The 25005-nt window shown below is 49.5% G+C and overlaps 1 protein-coding gene across 9 annotated transcripts in view; it reads right to left on the reverse strand.

Moving 5' to 3' along the window:
* INPP5B (inositol polyphosphate-5-phosphatase B) overlaps positions 1-18631 on the reverse strand; it is a 47265-nt gene extending 28634 nt beyond the window's left edge. For 3 of the 9 annotated variants that reach the window (XM_079918471.1, XM_079918470.1, XM_079918473.1), the window contains exons 1-4: positions 16589-17670; positions 16425-16454; positions 15039-15149; positions 10797-10937 (exon numbers count right to left, since the gene is read on the reverse strand). In XM_079918471.1, the coding sequence (XP_079774597.1) occupies positions 10797-10937; positions 15039-15149; positions 16425-16454; positions 16589-16661 (355 nt within the window). In that variant the 5' untranslated portion in view covers positions 16662-17670. Of the gene's footprint in view, positions 1-8265; positions 8944-9420; positions 9484-10550; positions 10637-10792; positions 10938-14785; positions 15014-15038; positions 15150-16424; positions 16455-16588; positions 17671-18026 lie in introns of those variants that run through there. The other 6 variants (XM_079918478.1, XM_079918472.1, XM_079918476.1 and 3 more) reach the window with 6 other exon arrangements.
* Between the last annotated feature and the right edge of the window lie 6374 nt (positions 18632-25005).

Genomic DNA, 25005 nt, shown 5'->3' on the forward strand with positions numbered 1-25005 from the left:
GTTGTGGCCTCTCCCGTTGCGGAGCACAGGTTCTGGACATGCAGGCTCAGTGACCATGGCTCATGGGCCTAGCTGCTCCGCGGCATGTGGGATCTTCCCGGACCGGGGCACGAACCTGTGTCCCCTGCAACAGCAGGTGGACTCTCAACCACTGCGCCACCAGGGAAGCCCAAATGAAATTCTTAATGGGTCAAGAGCCATGGACAATGCCTGGTACACAGCACCATATGCAGGAACGGTTAGTTCTCTTCCCTCTGCTCTACTTCTCCTCATTCCCACTGCTTTGATAATAATGACTGCCATTTATCAAGTCCCCCCGAATAGCTAGGCTTGTGCTAAGTTCTTCACGTGTTATTTCTGATTACTGGCCTCCTTTTACAAGTAAAGCTATTGAGGCCCAGAGCAGGTAGCACACATGCCCAAGGACACAGAGCCAGGCCAGTAAATGGTGCAGCTGATATTAAAAGCCAGATCTGCTAGACTCCACAGCCTCCCCTTTTGCCAAATGAGCACAACATCTTCAATAAAACTATAAACTCTTAGGGGTAAGTACTATATGGAGAGAAGGATTAAGTCCGTTTGGATAATAAAGCCAAAGTACCACCATGGTCTCCACGGGTTGTGTAAGTGTGTGGCTGTCACTACTAGGTGGAGATCAAGTCCTGCCCTTCCTGAGCATCTACTAGACGGGTCTCGGAGGCGGTGTCCCTGCTTATCTCCTCAGTCACTGGCCTTGGCGTCCCATTTCCAGCACACTAGAAGAACTTGCAAAACCATGTGAGCAGTCTGTTCATATTTTCTATTTCTTCCTGGTTCAGTCTTGGCAGGTTGTGCATTTCTAAGAATTTGTCCATTTCTTCCAGGTTGTCCATTTTAATGGCATAGAGTTGCTTGTAGTAATCTCTCATGATCTTTTGTATTTCTACAGTGTCAGTTGTTACTTCTCCTTTTTCATTTCTAATTATGTTGATTTGAGTCTTCTCCCTTTTCTTGATGAGTCTGGCTAATGGTTTATCAATTTTATCTTCTCAAAGAACCAGCTTTTAGTTTTATTGATCTTTGCTATCGTTTCCTTCGTTTCTTTTTCATTTATTTCTGATCTGATTTTTATTATTTCTTTCCTTCTACTAACTTTGGGGTTTTTTTGTTCTCTAGTTGCTTTAGGTGCAAGGTTAGGTTGTTTATTCGAGATGTTTCCTGTTTCTTAAGGTAGGATTGTATTGCTATAAACTTCCCTCTTAGAACTGCTTTTGCTGCATCCCATAGGTTTTGGGTCGTCATGTCTCCATTGTCATTTGTTTATAGGTATTTTTTGATTTCCTCTTTGATTTCAGACCAATCACAAGCACTGAAATTGAAACTGTGATTAAAAATCTTCCAACAAACAAAAGCCCAGGACCAGATGGCTTCAGAGGCGAATTCTATCAAACATTTAGAGAAGAGCTAACACCTATCCTTCTCAAACTCCTCCAAAATATAGCAGAGAGAGAACCACTCCCAAACTCATTCTATGAGGCCACCATCACCTTGATACCAAAACCAGACAAGGATGTAACAAAGAAAGAAAACTACAGGCCAATATCACTGATGAACACAGATGCAAAAATCCTCAACAAAATACTAGCAAACAGAATCCAACAGCACATTAAAAGGATCATACACCATGATCAAGTGGGGTTTATTCCAGGAATGCAAGGATTCTTCAATATACGCAAATCAATCAACGTGATACACCATATTAACAAATTGAAGGAGAAAAACCATATGATCATCTCAATAGATGCAGAGAAAGCTTTGGACAAAATTCAATACCCATTTATGATAAAAACCTTGCAGAAAGTAGGCATAGAGGGAACTTTCCTCAACATAATAAAGGCCATATATGACAAACCCACAGCCAACATCATCCTCAATGGTGAAAAACTGAAAGCATTTCCACTAAGATCAGGAACAAGACAAGGTTGCCCACTCTCACCACTCTTATTCAACATAGTTTTGGAAGTTTTAGCCACAGCAATCAGAGAACAAAAGGATAAAAGGAATCCAAATCGGAAAAGAAGAAGTAAAACTGTCACTGCTTGCAGATGACATGATATCATACATACAGAACCCTAAAGATGCTACCAGAAAACTACTAGAGCTAATCAATGAATTTGGTAAAGTAGCAGGATACAAAATTAATGCACAGAAATCTCTGGCATTCCTATACACTAATGATGAAAAATCTGAAAGTGAAATCAAGAAAACACTCCCATTTACCATTGCAACAAAAAGAATAAAATATCTAGGAATAAACCTACCTAAGGAGACAAAAGACCTGTATGCAGAAAATTATAAGACACTGATGAAAGAAATTAAAGATGATACAAATAGATGGAGAGATATACCATGTTCTTGGATTGGAAGAAGCAACATTGTGAAAATGACTATACTACCCAAAGCAATCTACAGATTCAATGCAATCCCTATGAAACTACCACTGGCATTTTTCACAGAACTAGAACAAAAAAATTTCACAATTTGTATGGAAATACAAAAGACCCCGAATAGCCAAAGCAATCTTGAGAACGAAAAACAGAACTGGAGGAATCAGGCTCCCTGACTTCAGACTATACTACAAAGCTACAGTAATCAAGACAGTATGGTACTGGCACAAAAACAGAAATATAGCTCAATGGAACAGGATAGAAAGCCCAGAGATAAACCCACGCACATATGGTCACCTTATCTTTGATAAAGGAGGCAGGAATGTACAGTGGAGAAAGTACAGTCTCTTCAGTAAGTGGTGCTGGGAAAACTGGACAGATACATGTAAAAGTATGAGATTAGATCACTCCCTAACACCATACACAAAAATAAGCTCAAAATGGATTAAAGACCTAAATGTAAGGCCAGAAACTATCAAACTCTTAGAGGAAAACATAGGCAGAACACTCTATGACATAAATCACAGCAACATCCTTTTTGACCCACCTCCTAGAGAAATGGAAATAAAAATAAACAAATGGGACCTAATGAAACTTAAAAGCTTTGCACAGCAAAGGAGACCATAAACAAGACCAAAAGACAACCCTCAGAATGGGAGAAAATATTTGCAAATGAAGCAACTGACAAAGGATTAATCTCCAAAATTTATAAGCAGCTCATGCAGCTCAATAACAAAAAAAACAAACAACCCAATCCAAAAATGGGCAGAAGACCTAAATAGACATTTCTCCAAAGAAGATATACAGATTGGCAACAAACGCATGAAAGAATGCTCAACATCATTAATCATTAGAGAAATGCAAATCAAAACTACAATGAGATATCATCTCACACCAGTCAGAACGGCCATCATCAAAAAATCTAGAAACAATAAATGCTGGAGAGGGTGTGGAGAAAAGGGAACACTCTTGCAGTGTTCTTGCAGAACAGTATGGAGGTTCCTTAAAAAACTATAAATAGAACTACCATACAACCCAGCAATCCCACTACTGGGCATATACCCTGAGAAAACCATAATTCAAAAAGAGTCATGTACCAAAATGTTCATTGCAGCTCTATTTACAATAGCCTGGAGATGGAAACAACCTAAGTGTCCATCATCGGATGGATGGATAAAGAAGATGTGGCACATATATACAATGGAATACTACTCAGCCATAAAAGGAAACGAAATTGAGCTATTTGTAATGAGGTGTATAGACCTAGAGTCTGTCATACAGAGTGAAGTAAGTCAGAAAGAGAAAGACAAATACCGTATGCTAACACACATATATGGAATTTAAGGAAAAAAAAATGTCATGAAGAACCTAGGGGTAAGACAGGAATAAAGACACAGACCTACTAGAGAACAGACTTGAGGATATGGGGAGCAGGAAGGGTAAGCTGTGACAAAGCGAGAGAGAGGCATGGACATATATACACTATCAAACGTAAAATAGATAGCTAGTGGGAAGCAGCCACATAGCGCAGGGAGATCAGCTAGGTGCTTTGTGACTGCCTGGAGGGGTGGGATACGGAGGGTGAGAGGGAGGGAGATGCAAAAAGGAAGAGATATGGGAACATATGTATATGTATAACTGATTCACTTTGTTATGAAGCAGAAACTAACACACCATTGTAAAGCAATTATATTCCAATAAAGATGTAAAGAAAAAGAAAAAACCATGTGAGCAAATTAGCCAGCAGTTCAAACGAGCAGGATTAACGCTTCTCAATGCTATGTACACACCACTAGGGGGCCGTCCCATGGCCTCTCCAAGACAGGGCAACACATACCAGTAAGAGATTCATTCACTTTACAAGGAGATAAACAGATCCCGATTCAGCTACCCAGAATCCAAGTCAGGCTGCGTTAATGATAACAATGATAGTAATATTACCATGAATAATATTAATAGCAAATACTTAAGGCTTACTGCATGCTGGGCATGGTTTTAACCTCTGTACGTGTATTTAATCTTCACAACTCCTCCATGAGGTATGTGGCGTTATTATCACCACTTTACAGACTGAGATAAACACAGAGAGGTTAAGTAACCTGTCCAAGAGCACAAAGCTAATAAATGGTACAGCCAGGATTCAAACCCAGGGAATCTGGGTGAAGAGTCTGTGCTCTTAATCAAAAACTATATTAACTATCAGAAAAATGTGGGGTTCAGAAAGCATTTCTGGCAGAGGAAATAATTTCAGCACAAAGAGACAGCATTATGATGTGCTCAGAAATAAGTAACAAAAAGCAGTATAAATAAGTAGAAATGAAAAGTTTTGTTTGAGGAGCATCAGGGGATACAAAAGAAGAGTGCTGGGGTTAGGGCTCAGGCATCAGATTCAAACAGACGACCTGAGTTCTATTCTGTCACGGACCTGGTGAGTGATCACAAGCATGTCACCTACTCTCACCAAGCCTCAGTCTCTCCATCTGAATAATGGACATCCTCTTACAGAACTTTTGTGCTCAGGGTGAGGCCCACAGACCCACAGTAAGTGCTTAAGAAATGTAAACTGCTAATGATAATAGTCATAACAGTAATCAATTTTTATTTAAAAATACAATTTTATTTTTTTAATTTATTAGAAATAGATTTTTATTATATGTAAGGCCAAACTGTGAGACTCTGAATGCCACGTGGAGTTTGGATTTGACTCCAAAGGAGAGCTAAGTACATAGCACACACAGGGCAGGGATCTCTTGAGAGAAGCCCATAGCACGGGGCACCCAGCATTAAAAAGAATGGAAAGAGGGCTTCCCTGGTGGCGCAGTGGTTGAGAGTCCGCATGCCAATGCAGGGGACACGGGTTCGATCCCTGGTACAGGAAGATCCCACATGCCGCGGAGCAACTAAGCCCGCGCGCCACAACTGCTGAGCCTGCGCTCTGGAGCCTGTGAGCCACAACTGCTGAGCCTGTGATCTAGAGCCCGTGAGCCACAACTACTGAGCCCACGCGCCACAACTACTGAAGCCCGTGCACCTAGAGCCCGTGTTTCACAAAAGAGAAGCCACCACGATGAGAAGTCCGCACACCGAAACAAAGAGTAGCCCCCGCTCATCGCAACTAAAAAAGAAAGCCCACGTGCAGCAGCAAAGTCCCAATACAGCCATAAATAAATTTTAAAAATCAAATAACTATGCTTCTTAGTCCCTTTCTTCCTTTCCTCCTTCCCTCCCTCCCTTTTCTTTCTCTCTTCCTCACTTTCTTTTCATTTTTTTAACATTTTAAACATTTCCCATAATCTCATGGCTTTAAAAAAAAGTACCACAGATTTTAACAATTAACATGGGCAGAGACATCTCTAAAAACACATCCCATGCCCTACAAACCTGTTAAGCCCTGGACTCAGAATCCAAGTTGTCCCCTGTGCAAATCCAATTTAGGTTAGCAAGGACTAAATATCACTGGTTTAGCTCAAGGAGAAAGATGACGACTGTGCAATTACTTTTCAGCCACAGGCTGCAGTGGTCACAGGCTACTGGAGAGATGACTTTTTCCTCCAGGCTCTCTCTTCACTGGGCCTTCTGTGAACTGTCTGTGGTCTGGTGATAAAGCTGAAAGAGAAGTGGCAAGAGCAAACCAGGAAGGGTTGGGGGTGGAAAGAAGTACAGAGCCCGCTTAAAGAGGAAGGGGGCAGATGTCCTTCAGGCGACAAATCACTCGGGCTAGGAAATGTATGAGTCTAGAGGGTTCGAAAGACAACAGATTTTTGAGCACCTACTGATGTACGAGGCATTAGGCTGGCATTTGGGGAGGAGAGAGGATGCAAAATACTAAAAGCAGCAAGTTCGAGCCTGTAAAAATGTAGCTGAATGAACAGCCAACAAAGAGATGAAAAAGCAGAGGGTTTTACCCGGAAATAATAAGCAGTCGGGTTTGAAGTAAGAGGAAATGAAGGTGAGCTGGGGAAGATAAGACTCGAGAAGGGGGGCTGAGGCCAGACCACGCAGGACTTGAATGCAGTGCTGAAGAATCTGAACTTTATTCCTCAGGCTACAAGGACTGGCGCAGCATTCAAGTTCACAAAACAAAACAGTAGGGCATGATAAAAGTCGTTCTAAGGCAAGCCCCAAGGGAGGAGGAGACAGGGGAGGAAGACTTGTAAGGACACCACTGCACTAGTTCAAGTAAGAGGATACCAACGTGAACCATGCAGATTTAATTTTTTTTTTAATTTTCAAAAAATTTTTAAATTGCAGAAAAAGAATGGACAGAATTTGGTTATTAGACATAGGAGAGGGAAGAGTCAAGGATGACTGAGGTTTTTAGTGATTATATTGACAGAAAAGAAACTGGAGGGAGGGAAGGAGTGAGGAAGAGAACGAACGTAGTAATTTGGAAGAAACCAGCCTAGGAAAGGCCCTGAATAGGGGAAGCCAGTTTCTAAGCTCTTAGAGGTGGGCATTTGCAATTCCTAAATGTGCTTCCCAGAGGAAACCACCCCTAAATTAGCATCCCTTCGGTCCTGTGAGACCTTCTAGAAGGCAAACATTCACTCCCATTTTACAGACGGAAGAGAGGAAAGTCAAGAGACACGTCCAGTATGATACCAAGGTGCAGTAACAAAAATAAATATTAAAGTATCCAGCCACGTACACATACACTTTGTTCAAATCCTCATCATTCACATTTGGAGCTTTAGTTCACATACGCACCACCTGTAAAATCTACAAGTTTGTTACAGTAGATTTTAAGCCGCAAAGAAAACAAGCGAGCCAGTGAGCTTCTATGTCCCAAAACTGTCTTTCTGCTAATAAATATTGATGTCTCCCTCTTCCTGAACCTTCTGTCCCCGAGGACTTTTCCGTGCAAAGCACCCCTTCTAAGTGAACGTTTGTGGGTCACCTGCTTGCTCTAGGCTCCCACTGTAGAATTCCACAACAAACTGTTTTCTGAGGGCAAGAAAAGTCTTCAGGGGGTTCTCCTGTTCTAGAAACAAACAAAAGGTTAAATGCGACGAAGAGGGAAACGGAGAAGGGAACGACAGAAGGAGGAAGAAAAAGGAACACAGTTCTCTTTTGTTTAAAGGAACCAAGTGGGCCAAATTAATTTGCTTAGGAGCCTGCAGAGCTTCCCACAAAGGTGGAGATGATGGGCAAGATTTCCACATGTAGGATAAACATCTAGGAAAATTCATTTTCTCTGTGCTAAAAGGGTACATCGGTCACACAGATTTTACTTATTAAGAGACGGGGGAGCAAGGAGACTGACTAACCCAGGGGCTGTTTTTCCGACATTCTCACTGGCTTCTGCCCTGGTAATCTAGGTTACCCTTTATGCTACCCTGAGTTATAAATAGCATTCATTTCCTTTCTCAGGCCAGACAGACTTTAATGCTTTATTTCTTGGGTCCAAGGGAAAAAATACTCATAGCACATCTCATTCTGAATTTGAGTTACTACCAAGCTACCTCGCTTTGAATCAACCATGGAATAAGAAAACCACTTCAAAACATCAAAATTTGTTTGTTGTTGCCATGTTGTTAAATTAGCCCAGAAAAGCCCAATGGGACTTCTGAGTAGCTGTTTCCTTTCTAGTACATAGCTCAGAATCCTCCAGAACACAGCTCCAGGGCTTTGCATGTGTCTGGGATGAGGCAGGTGAATATTTTATACAATGACATGGGTGAGTACTGAGCCCGATGAAGGATTCCCCAAGGGATAAGAGCACCTTCAGTTGTTAGACAGAAACAGGAAGGCATTTCTCCTTATTTCTTTTTAAGGAAAGAAAAAGCTACACCAAGAAGAGCAGTTAAATAAGTGAAGAAGCAGAAAAGCCCCTACTTACAACAGCTACTTGTCTGAGACCCATGCAAGGTCTAGGAGTCTGAAGAGGCCAAGAGAATCAGATGGAACAGGCTGCCACTCGACCAGAAGCTTTACATCTCACTTCAACATCACAACTTAGCTCAAAGATCCCGGTCTGAACCTGAAATGACACCAACCCCGATCTAAAACTTCTGCATTTCACTTTTCTGCAATTCCTACCAAGCTTGGCTTGACACTCCTGAATGCAGGAAAGACAAATCAAGGAAAAGAATGGACATTTTTGGAGAGATGCATCCAAGTGAGAGCTTTCCTTTCTCTACCAAGACAAAGGCAAGGACTGAAAGCCAGCTTCACTTTGCCCCCCAAATACCTAGGCCTTTGAGGGGCTCTTACCCTTGGCTCACCTCACAAGGTCCCCCCGTCCTGCTGAGCCAACCCCACACTCTCTTACTATGAATCACCAGATCCCTCTCTGTCAGACTGTCAGCTCCTTGCGGAAGCCCTGTTTCTCCTGATGAGCGTCACAAACAGCATTTTAAAGCAGTCTTTGGGTTGGTCCCCTGGGCTATCAGGACGTGGGAATTTTGATCATATGCATATAGGAAGCATCAAATTCGCTATCTGTTTCCCTTGGGGTTCAGGGACATCCAGAGGAGGCCCAAAGGGTTCCCCCAACCTGTTGTAGATGGTGTGACTCTCCTCTGAGGCCAAAGCAACTCTGGAAACAGAGCTGACCGAAACAGAACTGAGGGCTTGGTGCCAGTTCTTACCAATTTTAACATGAGCAACTTAGCATTTAGTAGTGTAACCCCACTTATTGTAGGTATTACGATGGGGACAAATCATTTCAAATTAAAAATGAAACCAAAACCTTGACAGTAACTCCTCACCAGCAAGTGGCTAGTTTCGGATTTCTGAAAGGTCACAGAAGATTCTGAGATCACTTTGCATTTATCACCCAGCGGCAGATAACTGCTTCAGAGCTGCCCCGACTTCTCACAGAAGACCTCCCTCTACTTAGGAGATGAAGCGCTCCAACAGGCTCTGGCGTGCTGGCTGAGAAAACAGAACCCACCTCTTTCTGCTGCCATCGGGCCTGTCCTCTGCCAACTGTCTGGATGCTGCCCTTTCTAAGGGGCAAGGGGAAGATATGTACTTAATCTTAAGCTCTCACCTGTCCCAGTACCAGAGCCCAGAATGTCATGGAAACTGATGCAACAGCTCCCTCAAGATCAGCCCTTCAAGTGAGCTAAGCCCATGAGAGATGCAAACTATCAGCACCATCGTGTGCTGCGACTGTATCTTGCAGAGGCTGCAACGGAAGAAAAGAACGAACACGGAGGAAGTCCTTTGCTCGCTTAGTTTCCTCCCATTTTACAAACTTGTGCAACGTGCTATTCCCCCAGCCTCTCATAGTTTCCAAGCCTTTTAAGAGCAAGTGGAGCGCCGGCCCACACTTACACGGCTACTTGACAGTTCCCTAGCAAACGGCTGAGAAAAGGGGCACAAGTGGGTACTAGTGGTCATGCCAAAGCTCAGACGTAACAGGAGCTGCATGGGCACACCCAGGAGAAAAAAAATACCAGGGAGCCCCGGGCAGAAAACCTAGGAGCTAGACAGAAAACAGAGGTCTGCAGGTCCTCCCAAAGCACCAGCCTGACCCAAATTTCAGCCCGGGCCTCTCACTCTCCAGAAGACAACCTCCTGCTCAACAATTGGTCTTTTGTGCTGCACAACGTTATGCACCAAGGGCTGGGTGGAAAAAAAAACCTAATCCCCTTCACCTGTAACCTCATTGTGGCCTCCAGGCCCAGGGTGGACAGGGCTCTCCTGGACTCCGGGTCTGCGCACAGCGCAATCTCTCACAGGGGCTGAGGACCGACAGGAGAGCCAGGCAGCCCCAGTACACACACCAGTCCTCACCCAAAGGAAGGCTCCGTCATGGGGAGTGCACCTCCACACAAGTCAAACTCGAAGGTCAGGATGGAGAAACTGAGGCTCAGAGAGGGGCAGCCACCCGCCCCAGGTCACACAGCGAAGTCAGGAACGGAGCTTTAGTACTACCAGAACCCCGGCCTCGGGATTCCTGAGTACCTCACTGGCCCCCGCCTGCCCTCATCACGCTCGGCTAAGAATAACTAACATCCCCACAGCACCTCAGCCCCAATGTCTCCGCCTCCGTAGGGCCAGGACCTTGGTCTTTGCCCCGAGCGTCCGCCAGCCAACCCACAGACCCTGCCCGCCCGAGGGTCTGACCCGCCACCGCCCCGGAGCCCCAGCCCAGCGTCCCACCGCCCGCCTGACCTGCAGATTCGCGCTCCCGAGAGCCGGCGGCGGCAGACATTTCCCTGCCTGCTTCCTCAAGCTCTTCATCACGCCGCCCGGAGCCCCGCCCCCCGTTTCCACCCCCAGAGGGGCCCGCCCCCGCGTGCCACCCTCGCCAATCAAAGGCCGGGCTGCTCCATAGCTCCGCCCCCAAAGAGAACGGGGCCCGCCCCTGAAGCCTGGCCTCCTCCAATCCCCTTCGCGCCTTCCGAGATCGATACCTGCCTCCGCCAATTCCAGAGCGCCCGGGCCGGGTGCCCTGGGCTGAGTTCCAGCCGCGCGGCGTGGGCGTCTCGGGCTCCGGCTCCTTGCGCCTGTAGCGAGACAGCCACAGAAACTTAGGATCTAGGGCCTTGGTGTTGAAACCTGTGGAAGGAAAAAGGAGGGAATACTGAGCCACGGACTTGAAGAGCCGGTTCCACCTCCGCAAGGTGGATTTGCTCCGTGAGCAAATCGCTCAGCCTCTCCGGGGAGGCTCCAAGCCTGTTTCCCTGGCGCACAGCGTGGGCCTGAGATTCAAATACAATAATAAACATGAAAACGAAAGTGCTATACCAAGATAGACAAGCACCACTCCTGCGACCTGGTGGTAACTACGTGCCAAGGTCTATGCTCCTTAATTCTCACAACTAACTTTAGGAGCAAGGGAACGATTATCCGGTGGCAACTATTATCCCATGGCAACTGAGCTCAGAGAGGTGAAGTCTGAGGTCGCAGAGTGAGTGGCAGTGTGGGAACTCAAATACATGTTAGTACTAGGGAGCGGGTTGGGGGCTTTAACTACCCATAATCTCCATCAGCAACTCGCAAGCCTCCCAAAAAAACACACTCTAAGTAAAAGCAGTGTGCCTGCTATGAAATATGCCTTCAAGACGAGTCCTCTGGTTCCCTCTGAACCAGATTGCCACTCTTCCTTCCTAGAAATTCTTGGGTCTTCTCTGCCTCTCACTCAAACCCAGGTCTGCCTGATTCCTAAACACTTGCTGTTTCCTATGCTATCCTGCCTGTTCTCCTTGTAGAACAGCATGAACCTGACCGAACTGAATTGGATTTGCAAGGGCATCATAAATGAAGAGACTTGGGTCGTAGGACTGACTATGGCACTCCCAGACACAGCTTTTAAATTATTTTCAGCAGTTACATGCCATTAACCCATCTGATCCTCACAAAACTCTTGGAGTAGTAAGGCAAGTTCGTATTTCCACTGTACAAATAATAAAGCCAAGGCTCATAGAAATAAAATATATTGTTCACATTCACAACTAGGAAGTGGCAGAGCTGGGATCTGAACTGAAATCTCTGGACTCCATGGGCTTTGGAGTTATAAACCTGGTCCTATTAACTTCCATTAATGAATGACCTCGGGTAAGTTACTAAAATGTCAGTTTACTCTCTTGTCAGTGTACTCATCTGTAAAACAGGATACTCTTTAGTACTGCTCAAAAGAGTAAACAGAAGAACATGGTTGTTGTCTGTTGCTGTCTAGAAAAATACATGGCACACAGTAGGTACTCAATTAACGTTGGCTAATTCTTTCCTCTAACTGTGATCTTTTGACCAAGTCACTTCCACTCCCTGACCTTTTGTGCTGCACATTACCCACCAAGGACTGGGTGGGGAAAAACTAGTTCCTTTCACCTGTAACCTCATCCCGGACTCTGGTCCTTTTATCTGTAAAATGCAAGGGTTGGGCAGGTGGATTCCCAAGAGTCTGTCATCTCTGAGAGTCCCCTCTCACCCAGACCCCTCCCAGAGGAAGTCCACATCATGATAGCTGCTCAAAGAAGCTGAGTTAGTGCAGTTTCCCTGCTGGTTACCCCAGGTGTGGACCCTGGAAGGAAGAGCAGGGAAGGGAACCGACAGACAGATAACCTAAGCCTAAAAGAGGGGAATCATCCTCGACTACTCCCTCTCTTGCATTCTCACAGCCGGGCACCAAGCTCTGTTCATCCATTCAACAAATATGTGTTAAGTGCCTACTACATGGCAGGCACTGTTGTAACCACAGACAGTAAAGCTGTGAACACAACCCAAACTCAGTGTTCCCATGGTGCCTTCATTCTCATCAGTTTGATCTCTCCAGTCCATCCTCTCCTCCCCATCCCCATGACTGGGCCCTGGTCCAAGCCTCATTTTTTATGCCTGAACCACTGCAATACATTCCCATTGATCTCCCTGCTCTAGGTTCTCCCCTTCTGCACCAGTTGCCAGAGGAACTTTCCTAAAGTGCAAATCCTGCCTCGTTATTCCTCAGTTTAAAGCTCCATCAGCTCCCCACAAGCTACAGGGCAAAATCCAAGCTCTTTGATGGTTATTTAAGACCCTTCATGCGCTGTCTCTGCTGGCCTGTCCTGGTTCAGCTCATTCCACAGCCTCCTCCCACCCCAACTTCAATCCCACCCAGTGCTCTGCTCTTAACTCCGACTGTCTTTTTTCCCATGTTGGCTGCCTGGGAAAAAAAACCTCACTCATCCCTCAAGTCTCAGCTTAAACATCACCTCCTACACGAAGTCTTCCCTGAGCAGTGTAGATGGGATGGGTTGGCATGAGCTTAGGATGCATTAGAGCAAAACTCAAGAGCTCAGTCTCTGGAGGAGACTCTCTAATCCTGTCTAATCCTGGCTCTATTATTTACCAGCTATGTACTCAGGTAAGGCATTTAACCTCCCTGAGCCTCAGTTCCCTCACCTGTAAAATGGACACACTGATAATACCTACCTTGAACGGCTGTGGTAAGAAAAATGAGATAATGTGCTGAAAAGTCCTCAGAACAGTGTCTAACACGCAATAAGTCCACAATGAATGTTAGCTAAGGAAATATTTTTCTGAGCTCCTACTATGTGCTGGGCACTTACACATGTATTACCTCATTTAATTCTCACAATTCCGTGAGGAAGATATTCTTTACATATAGAAGTCTACAAACAAGCAAACTCATAGAAAAAGAGATCAGATTTGTGGTTACCAGAGGGAGGGATGAAGTGGGGGAAAAGGGGATTGGGTGAAGGCAGTCAAAGGTCCAAACTTCCAGTTATAAGATAAATAGGGAGTTCTCTGGTGGCCTAGTGGTTAGGATCCCAGGCTTTCACTGCCGTAGCCCAGGTTCAATCCCTGGTCGGGGAATTGAGATCCCACAAACTGCATGGTATGCACCCCCCCAAAAAGAAAAGAAAAATAAATAAGTACTAGGGGTGCAACAACATGATATTTAATACTGCTGTGTTATATGAAAGAAAGTTTTTAAGAGTGTAAATCATGAGTTCTCACCACAAGGAAAAAATATTTTTTTCTATGTCTTTAATTGTATATCTGTATGAGATGATGGATGTTCACTAAACTTATTGTGGAAATCGCTTCGTGATGTATGTAAGTGAAATCATTATGCTGTACACTTTAAACTTATACAATGCTGTATGTCAATTAGAGCTCAATAAAACTGGGAGAAAAAAAAAAGCTCTACAAAACCAAGGTTCAGAGAGGTGAGGTGGTTTGCCCAAAGTCACACAGCTAAAGACCAGCAAAGATAGGCTTCAAATGCAAGAGGTTGTATAGCTTCAAAGTCCATTCTCTTTGCTGTTACTACTGTTATTACTTCTCCAACAACTACCAATAATAATCATAAAACAGGTTATCCTTATTAGTTGAAGGTTTGGAGATAAATTTCCCCTGCTTATAGAATCAACCCTTTAACTCAGCATTCAAGGCTGTATATTGTTTCCTTTTCCCACATTGCCCAGTTTGCATCAACAGTCAGTACCCTTCCTGCACACCAGGCAAACTAAGTTGGAGCCCCCAGACATTCAGGCTCCATGAGGAGACCACGATAGAAGGGGAGCCCACCCCGGATTCCTGCAGAGCCAGGATGTTAGCTAGAAAGGAAATAAGTGACAGTGTTGGGTAAACAGCTAAGCCCCAGTGCCTGGTGGCTAGAATTTGCATGTTCTCTGGCTGATTCTCTGCTCTTTACCTGCCTGGCTGATCACCCAGTCTAAACAAATTCTGCCCTAGAGGCCACTAACTTCTCACTGTTAAGTTAAAGCTAGACCATCTTCTCAGCTGTGGTGGGGGACAGAGCAGGGTACAAGGGCAGGAGAGCTCTTATGACAGACTTCCCTTGGTTCTAGCCGTGGTTGTCAGGGAGAGGGAAGGTGGGTCTCTAGAAGCTGCTGACCCTGCTAACTTGTAAAAGATTCTGCATGAGAATCACAACTCACCCCATGCAGCCCTGCCCAGAGCAGGGAGGGCAAAGGGGCCCTGCTGGCGTTAAGACTCAGGTCCAGAAACGGGAAAACAGAAATGCAAACATCATGGCTGGCTGGTGGCCTGGGGGCACGGTGGCCTCGTGCCAGCAGCTTTGAGAGGGCACAGAAACTGTAGAGTGTAAGTCCAAAGGGTGCAAAGTCAACCGGTGGTGGGGAGGTCAGTGCCCAGCCTCCCCTTCCCCCGGGAGCCTGTGGGCTTACCTACCTGGACAGGCCCTGGTGACTTCCTGGAGAAACGTTCTGGTGTGTGAACCAAAGGGGAGCTGGAATACGAGGCTGAGCTCCGCTGTGTCCAGCTGGACGGTGACATCTGAGCCTGCACAGGGGAGGCAGGAAATGAGCCCCTGGCCTCCAGGATGCTTAGGTGCATCTTTAGACTGGAGCCCCCAGCATGGAACGTCAGCAGCCCAAGCTCCCAAAGCCCCTTTGACCCTTAAGCTGGGGCAATAAGGGAGCCCTCTGTACCCCCAGCTTCAAATTAACATCACCCTCAGTCTACAAAGGGGGTGGACCTCAGCTCTGAAAATTCAGTAAGCCTCACCGTAGCCTTCTGGACGGAGCCAGAAGAAACCAACTTCTCAACCTGTAGTCTACCCCCCGCCCCACCAGTGGAATGAAAAGCACACAGAGGCAGACAGGGGGGCCGTCCGTCAGTCAGTCTCCCTGACTGTGCCAGACACACGCTAGTCACAGGGAACACCATGCTGAAGACATCAGACATGGCCTTGTCTTCAGGGAGCTAGAGTGTGGATGGCGTCTGGCTCATAGCGTAACCTCAGCACCCAGCAGGCACATGGCGAGCACGCAAAACATGTGCTGAACTAATGAATGAGTAGGAGCAATGCCGCAGACTGATCAAGAGCGTGGGCTCCAGAGACTGGATTCCAAGTCTGAATCCTTGTCCCACCACTTGCTAAATTACTTAATTTCTCTGGGCTTCCATTACCTCGTCCATAAAATGGGGATGAAAGCAGTGATGACCTCACAGAATTGTGAGGAAAGCACTGCGTGATGTGTGTAAAGCTCGTTAGCATAGTGCCTGGCACGAGGTCATCATTGATTAAATATTCATTTCTATGATTATTAGTACTACCTCTGCTATTACGACTGCAGTCCAGCAAAGAACACCGACATTAAATAGGCCACTATAAATAATTAAATCACTGTGGGTGACAGAGAGGCGGTAAGGACGAGACAAAGGAATGCGTATGAGTGAAATACAAACACTTTCGGATACAAACACTCTCAGGAGTTCAACAAAGGCTTCCCGAGGAAAGTCAGTGTGAACTGAAGCCCTGGAGGATAACTGGCTATGCGAAAAGAGGAGTGAGGGCTTTCGAGAGGAGGAAGTAGCGTGTGCAGGGGCTCCGTGGTGAAAACGCGTCACGTTTGAGGTGCGTGGAATGCAGAGGATTCCAAGTGCAGCAAGCAGGGAAAGGAGTGACTGGAGAGATGACCAGGGCCTCATCCTGCAGGGTCCTGCGTGCCACAGTGAGACGATCAGAAAGTGCTTTTACTTCACACCACTCTTCTCTCTGCAGATTCTGTTCCCCCTGCCCCAACTGGGACTCAGACTGAAAGGACCACTCACCAAGAAAGTAGACTTCACCATCCAGGGACACTGCGGGCAGGGAAACGAAAGGGCCCTTAGCAACTGAGCATCATCCTTCCTCCCAACGCCCCACCTCCAACAAGGGCAGAAATGACCCGGGACCCCAGAGGAGAGGGATCATCCTGTCCAGGCCCCTGTGGCACCTTCTTCCAGAGCGAAATCCCGAGAGATCGGCACGATCTGGTCCAAGGAGACATCATCCCCGGTAACGGCCATCCTCCGGTGTGTGTACAGGAAGAGACTGAGGGCAGGAAGCAGAGTGAGGACAGGGGGCCTGTAGTCTAGTCGTCCCTCAGGCCCATCGGGGAAGCCTCGGGGTGCTCACACTCTCTCCTTGGTTCCTGGGGCTGTGCTCATGCCTCTCTGCTCATGTTACCCACCAGAGACTGTTGGGTCATCAAAGCTGAACTTGCCTCATTTCGGGGAGCCCCTGCCTTGTTAGTAAAACCCATGTTTGATCTCCCCCTTGTGCGTTCTAGCACTGCAAGTGACAAGAACAGGGCAATCTTAGCCTCCCCACTCCCTCCCTGAACCTCAGCTTTTTCATCTGTAAGGTGAGGGTGGTGGGTTCAAAAATGTCTAAGGCTCCTCCTTCCCAGCTCTGAGACCCTGAGGTTCACTTTCTGGCTGTGAGACCATTGATAAATATTAATTATTCTCTCTCTGCTTCTGTGTAATATGTGGGTATTACTAGCAACATTTATGGAGCCCTTTCTATGTGCTTCACAGCATTTTAAACACTTTACATGTAGTAACTCATTTTAATCTTCAGTCTGGACACATTGAGGTTTGCTCAGGATGACATGGCTCGGAAGTAACGAAGCCTGAATTTGAACCCAAGACAGGCCGAAGGGCTCAAGATCTGGAGCAGTATGTTCAACCATCTTCCTGAGAAGTTTTCTCATCAAATTTTGAGGATTATATGAGCTAAGAATACAGAGGGCTTGGCCTATAGTGGTCAAAAACTATTATCATTATTACAATTATTCTAGAAGCCTCAGACTCTGCCCTAGAGGGCATGAAGTCCAGCTGGAGGGACAGTGGAGAATAATCAAACCCAGAGCCAGAGAGGCAAGGACTGAACCAGTCACTGACGCATGTTCCTGGCCACCATGTTCCGGGCGGTAACGCACGAGTCCCAGGAGGCGGCTCTGCCTGCTCTCTCCCTCACACAGCGCTCCTTGCACCGCCTGCAGCTCAGGGTCAAGGCAAACCAAAAGGGAGCCGGGCCCCAGGCCTCGCCCAACCCAGCCCACCCCACCTGCCCTGCCCTGCCCTGCCCCACCCACCCTCACCCACACAGATTCACTCTGTGGTTTCACTTCTCGCACCCTTCCTCATCTGTGAAATGGGGAGAGTAACCCCCAACGTCACAGGGGGTGGGAGGATAACTGAGTATTTAAAGCACCCGGCAGAGAGTCCAGGACTAACTGCTTAGTATGTACAGGTTTCCATCTCCCCCTGAAGGCACAGAGAGAGAGAGGCAAGCAGACAGACACGTAGACACCTGCCATTCCACTTCCCAAGGCCAGGCACGGCAGGCCCTGGGGCTGGGAGCTCGGCACCCGCAGGGAAGGATATGATGATGCAGTACTCCCCCTCAGCCAGGGTCTCCTGGATCGCCACAGACTGGTCCATGCTGGCCCCTGCTGAGCAGACACGCCCCGGGGGAGGGCAGATGGGAGCCCCTTAGGTCAACAAGTCACTCAGGAGGTTCTGGAGCTGCCTGAGGGAGGGCTGGGGGCAGGGAGGAGGGGCTCTGTGCTGGGAGAAGGCGGAGGAGGCCCCATCCGCTCCCTCCTCCTCCCCCTCCCCCTTCCCCTGAGAATGAGCCTTTTAGTTTCTAGGGAGAGGGGCCATCCCTTTGCCCCCGGTGAGAGGTACAATTTGCTGTACCGCCCTTTGTCTTGAAGGGCATCCAGTCGCTTCTAAGTGGGGTCCAGTCTATTTGTTGGACGTGGGGTGCCTTGTCCCATTACTGGAGAGGAGGACAAGTCCTATTGCTCCTGGGATGGGGCTCTGCCTTCCTTTTTGGGGAGCAGTATTAGTCCTGCTGGCACCTCTCTTGGCAGTGTCAGGGGTGTATCTGCACGTATCTCAGGAAGGGAGCTCTCATCCTAAACAAGGACCCCAATTCTGTCCCTTTTTCCCTGGAGATGGGAAAGTGTCCCGTTACTCCTTGGCCCTCCCCCAGCCCAGCAGGCCCCATTGCGTCAGCCGAAGGCCGAGAGTGTCCGGCTCTGACAGCATCAGGACAGGGGTCCCAGCCCTTAGCTTGCCCAGGCCCTCCTGCCCAGCCCCGCCCTGGTTTCCCTGCTCCGCACCTGCTCCCACACCCCTGCCATCGCCGCCTACCTCCTGAGCTGTCACCGCTGCTGGGTGTGCGGAACACCGCGGCCCCGGGACCCAGCCAGAGACTACATTTCCCAGAAGCCCCCACGCCACACGACGGTCAGCCAGTCTGCAAGGCCCAGCCTGCCCACGCCAGTGCGGGGGTGGGGTGGGGTGGGGTGGGGTCTTCCCTGCCCCCGTTAACTCCTTAGGTCTTGGGCTACCCTGGGCTCCCTATTCCGGAAAGATTTTCCTAAGTACTTGCCCTCGGCTCACCCTCGGTCCTGGAAGTCATGGGGCCAGAGCTCCCCTCTCAGGGCCTGGAAGGAAGATGGTCACTTTAAGGAAAAACACTTTCTCAGTTTCATCCTCAACTCCTCTCACTCCAGGCAGGCCAACACTGGCCTCTACTGGAACGCTTCCTCCCCAGCTAACTACCCCATCCTAGCTTAAAGGAGAACAACACTGTGAAGAACCACTACACCATTTTCCAGATGTAGAAACTGAGGCTCAGAGACATTAAGCAATTTGACCAAGGCCTCGCACCTAGCAAAGTGGCAAAATTGGGCCTCAGCTGAAAGTGTGACTCCAACTTCTGTGCCATGGACACTGCCACATGCCTCCCTTTCCCCCCCTAAGCCTCAGCGCTGTGTGTGTGAGGTGTATGTGACAGGAGCACCTGGTCCCGCCCGCCTCATGGGGCTGTTTGGGGATAAAGGATGAGAATGCACATTGTAAAGGGTGTGATCCTGTTCATATGCAGTACTGTGCCGAGGCTCTATCCTCTCTCCTTCTCAGGGAGGAAAGAGTTCAGGGGAGGGGGCCGCTCAGCTCTCAGGACAGCCTGAGGCTGTACTTTGCTGTTCTCCGGCCCCTTCCCCCAATTCACTGGCCACAGGCACCCGGGCAAGGTCTTCCTCCTTTGGGGCCTCGATTTCCCACCTAAGATAAGCAGGCTGCTCCAGGTGGACAAAAAGGGCTCAGATCAGGGAGCCCAGGACCAGCCTCTCCCAGCCTATTGGCCATTTCACTAAGCTGTAAGCTCCCTGAGGACAGGCTGTATCATTTCCTCATCACCCCAGGGTAGTTTCTGGGACACAGTTGACCCTCAGAAATGTTTATTGAATTAGTGAATTATCTTAATGAATACTCTTTCTCTCAAGCTTTGACCCCAACTAAAGGGTAAGTGCAGGGGAAAGAGTGAGCATGTGACTTCTAACCCATCCTCACTCCTTTTCCCTAAGCTTAGAGTTGCTGCCTTAGTGACCAGTTCAAGTTTGTATACGCAAACCTCTTCCAGAAACAGACATCACCTTCTTCCCAATCTTCTTCTTTTCCTGGAAATATCCACAGCACAAATGGAGCTCAAGTTTATTTGAATTTGGTTTCAAAGCTGCGTGGGGGATGAGGAGAAAGGGGATTGATTTAGACCCTTAAAGATAAAGGGGGTGGTGGTCATTGCAGGAAAGCAGGGGAACCCCAATTCCAGCCCCCCTCTTTGTGTCAAAGTCTGGGGAGGATCTGGGAAAAGTAGACAGGACTGGGCATTTTTATAGATGAAGAAACTGTCCCTGCAGGACTTTGGGGTCCTCCTACTTGATGGGGGTCAGACAGGAGACTGTTCTGTTTTTCCAGACAAATCCCAGCCTCTCCTTGGGAATGGGGCTAAGGCCCTGTCCCCTTGGAGAGCATCATGTTCAGGCCTAGGCCCTGGGAGCCTCTAGCACAGAGTTGTGGACTTGATAAATCCCTCTCACTAAAGATACAGCTACAAGGACTTCCCTGGTGGCGCAGTGGTTGAGAGTCCGCCTGCCAATGCAGGGGACATGCGTTAGAGCCCTGGTCCGGGAAGATCCCACATGCCGCGGAGCAACTAAGCCCGTGCGCCACAACTACTGAGGCTGCGCTCTAGAGCCCACGAGCCACAACTACTGAGCCCGCACGCCACAGCTACTGAAGCCTGCACGCCTAGAGCCCGTGCTCCTCAACAAGAGAAGTCACTGCAATGAGAAGCCCGTGCACTGCAACGAAGAGTAGCCCCCGCTTGCCACAACTAGAGAGAAGCCCGCGCACAGCAACGAAGACCCAATGCAGCCAAAAATAAATAAATTAAAATAAATAAATGTATTTTTTTTAATTAAAAAAAAAAGATACAGCTACAGGAATCAGAGCTGGGGGTGGGCCTGGGGACTTGCAGGGCCTATGGGACCTTCCTGCCTGCCGCTCCCTGACTGCTGAGCGAAGGAACAGCAGCAGAGCGCCAGCCAGGGTCCAGGGCAGGGGGCTCCTTGTGGCCCCTGGTGCGGCCCCGTTGAAGCAGAGGTTCTCATCCAGCTGGAGGCAGCTGCCTGAGGCTGAGGCTTGGCAGCACTCCTGGTAGCAGGGCTGAGCCACAGCCCTGTGACACCTGGGCGTCCCTGTCACGCAGGCCTGGCTGCGCCCTGCAGTGTAGCCTGAGCTGGACCGTTTCAGCTGCAAGAAGAGCTGAGACCGTTCATCCTCCCCTTGCCTTCGTCCCCCATTCACAGAGACAAAAAATGTTAAGTTGGGTTGTGGGCTGAGCTGAACTTCCTTGGACCCCTCTCTCCACCCCCATGAGGCCAGCCAGCCCGTCCCCAGAGAACGTACAGGGTGATCAGAAACAAGGGGGCATGTCACAGACACTTGGAAGATTCCAGCCACTGCCTTGGATTTCAGCATAATGTGGAGCTCAGAGGGTCGAGCAGCCTGGCCCTCAGCAGGTCTAGCTCCAGCCCGATTTGGCTGCTGACCCATTAGTCGAGCCGGGGAGAAGAGAGACCTGCAGTTCTGAGGGAGGGCAGCACCCAACCCTGGAGCACTGCAGGGGCCCACCTCACAGAAGTCCAAGCCCTCGGAGCACTCGGCCACAGCTTTCTGCCTTGGCAGGAGATTTTCCCCTTGAAGAGAGAGTGAAGGGAAGGGTAAGGGGTGTGGAGCCCTGTGAGCTCCAGACAGAGGCGGGGCTGGAGCCCCATCCTGCCTGTCCCACTGGCCCCAGCCACAGCCACCCCTCGCTGTCCATTCCTGCTTCCACTTCCCAGAGCAGGCAGATGTGGACAGACACTCATGTTTCTCTTGGGGGCTGGCAGGGTGGTGGTCACCAGTGGTGGAGTGGGAAGTGTCTTTTCCTCTGGGATGGTCAGGTGGCCTAGGCCTGGGAGCAGACCAGAGCTGTCTGGGGAAGGGCTATGACACGTCTGCTGGGGGACAATTCCTCTGCAAAGCCCCAGGCTGCCCCCCAGGGGAGGGCATCTTGTGTGTGGACTTCACAACCTGAAACTCTCCCATCTCTGCCACCTGGAGACGCACAGGAACTTGCTCTGGCTTCCTTGGAGCTTGTGGGGAGGAGAGCACTGGCCCAGCTGGGCGGGGAAAGGTGGCGAGTCGGAAGGGGAAAATCCAGAAGGGGTGGGGCACTGAGGAGGAGGGTAGACCTCAAAGCTAAGGGTCAGCCCGACAAGATTGGGGTGTTGATAGAGGCTGGGGAGGTTGGGGAAAACAGCTCAGGTGTTGGGGGCCTGTCAGAGGGTGGGCTCAGAGCTGGGCGCTAGTGGGTGGGCAAGGCTCAGGGCTGGGGACAGGTGGGGCGGGGCTCAGAACTTATGGGGCCAATGGGAGGAAGAGTCAGAGTGGAGGGCAATGGAGGAGGGGCTTGGAGTTGGAGGACCACGGAGGAGGGGTTCAGAGCTGCAGGCTAGGGGGATTGTCTCACCCGAGGCCAACTGGTTGAGCTCCAGGCAGAGTGGGCCGCCACTGCAGCACTGCAGAGAGCCGGGTCGGGGCTAGAGGCCTGCAGGTAAGGGCTGGGGCTGGTTTCATTTCTCCCCTCACAACTGAGGCTGCACCAGGCCATATAGTGGGAAGCGTTGAGTTGGATCAGCTGGGTAAAGAGAGTGCCTGCGAGTCCAGGTTATGGGGGGTGGCCAGCCAGTCCCGGGCCATATCTCAACTCTCAGGGCAACCCAAACACCGACTCCTCTCTCTTCCGCTTCAGCACCTCCCTCCCAGCACCTTACTGGAGGTACCTGAATGTCACACCCCTTCCAACCCTGCAGCAGCCCCTCCTGGCAGCATCCTGCCTGGTCCCCCACAGCAGCCCTACCCCTGCACTCGCAGTAGCTCTCCCCTGCGCTGCACTCTGCTCTTTGGTTGCAAGGCTCTGCTTCCCGGTTTGCACGCCTCTCCATAGCAGTGGAAGCTATGGAACATCTGTGGGAGGGTTTGAACGCTGTGGCCCTCTTCCCACAGGTGAAGGCATCCAGGAGGCTCTCTCCTCCTTCACAGACTGCTTTGCCGCTTACCTGGACAGGAGCGGGGGTCAGCTGGCTTCTCACCAGGTTCTGGGCTACCAGTAGGACCTGCAGGAGGACTGGCAGGAGGAAAAGGAGAGAGGAGACCACTGCAGGAAGCAACCAGCTCAAGAGTCAAGGTTAAGGAAAGGTCATACAGCGGTTAAGTAGAAGGGGCCACGACACAGGTGAAAAGAAGGGATAGCCTCAGGGCCCAGGAGCAGTCACAGGTTAGGGTTGGTCACCTGGACCAGGAAAGGCTGGGGTCCCTGGGTTTAGGACAGCTACCTCTGAGCAAAGCAGCCTGATGGCTACTACCGGTCACAGACATCTTCTGAGAGGTAGGCCAGGAGCCCGAGAGAGTGAGGGACTGGTCCTGGGCAGCCCAGGGGAGGGCTGCAAACAGAGATTCCCATTACTACGCTATGCAAAGGAGTAAACTAAGGCTGGGAGCAGGGGGGTCAACTTGTATGGAATAAGGGGTCCCAGGGGCTGGGCTTTTGCTTCCCGCAAGTCATACTTTCAGAGTGACATTGAGGCAGGCACAAAGGGGCCTGCAGCCTGGTAACGGCCCCTTTGAGAGTAAATGTTGTTGGCATGGCAACAGCAGCATCCCAGGCCCGAGGGGAGACAGAGCTGGAGCAGGTGCAGTGACAGGAAATAGACATCCGGTGCTTCTGATGTGGCCTCATTTGCCTCTGACATCAGAAGCTGCTGGGGGTGGGGAGTGGCGGGTGATGGGCTTCCTCAGAACCCAGGGCAGGGAAATGCTGGGTCACAGAGAGGGTCAGAAGTCAGGGCTCCCCTTGTCCAGATTCTTCAGGGTTCAGACCCAACCCTGTTTCTAAATCAGAGGTGAGCTAAGGGCAGGAGGTACCTCTCAGACCCTGGATAGCTGGATGCCAGCTCTGGTTCCCCCAGGACGAAGGGATCAGATCTGTAAGGGTCTGCTAAGCCCAGGTTCAAGTTTTTCCATGCGAGGCAGAAAACTGCTGGAGATGGGAGAGGGGGACCTTATTCCCATCTTCCCGCCCAACCCTGGGAGGCTGAGCACAGCCCAGCCCCCAGATTTCCCAGGGCTAACAGGGCATGTTTCCCTGCCGTCAAGGGTTGGCCCTCCATCAGCACCTGGATCTCACAGGTGATGGCTTCCAGGGTGATGTGATACAGAGGAGAGCCTGGACCCTGTCTGGGCCAGGCTGGGCCCCTTCTGGCCATGGTCTTTAATGCATGAGTGGGGCTGTGCTCAGAATCCTGGGTGCAGAGGTGAGGCAGGGTAGGACCCCTTGGCAATAGGGGCCACTTCTCTCTCCACCCTCACCCCTCTTTACTACCAGGAGCCTCAGCCCCTCCATTGCTCCCTCCCCTCCAACGCTACACTCAAGAAGTGTTCTCATCCAGTTAACACCTCTCAAGGGGACTTCAGTCTCCAAAGGCAAATAGGTCAAGAAGGGGGCCCAAAGGTTCTCCCCAGCCCCTGTGTCCTTGTGAAAGGAAGGACGCAAGCCTCCCACACAGCCCCTTTCCCGCTTCCTGGTTGGGACAGCTGAGGCTGGAGGGACAGCTCAGGAGTGTGAGGGAAGCAGACCATCAGAAAGCCGGGCGAAGCTTAGACGGTTCCTTGGTATCTGTGCTAGTTCTGGCTCCTTGCCCATCTACTTTAGTCTGTGCATGTCTCCATAAATAGAACATTCCCAGTATTCCCCGAGCCCCACCCCATCCCAGCTGTAGACCTACCTGCGCACCTGAAGGTGTGGAGGGCAACCAGCGTGTGTGCCTGAGTCAGGGAGGCTGCAAGCGCAGCCCCTGGAAGCTGGCAGCTGCCCCTCCTCCCCTCCAGTCATCTGTTAGCTCTGGCAGTTCCCTCTGATGCTGCTGCCACCGGGGACACAGGCAAAAGAAGGAAGCACAGCTGATGT

The sequence above is a fragment of the Stenella coeruleoalba genome, assembly GCF_951394435.1.
Source record: "Stenella coeruleoalba genome assembly, chromosome: 1".
NCBI classification, from domain to species: domain Eukaryota; kingdom Metazoa; phylum Chordata; class Mammalia; order Artiodactyla; family Delphinidae; genus Stenella; species Stenella coeruleoalba.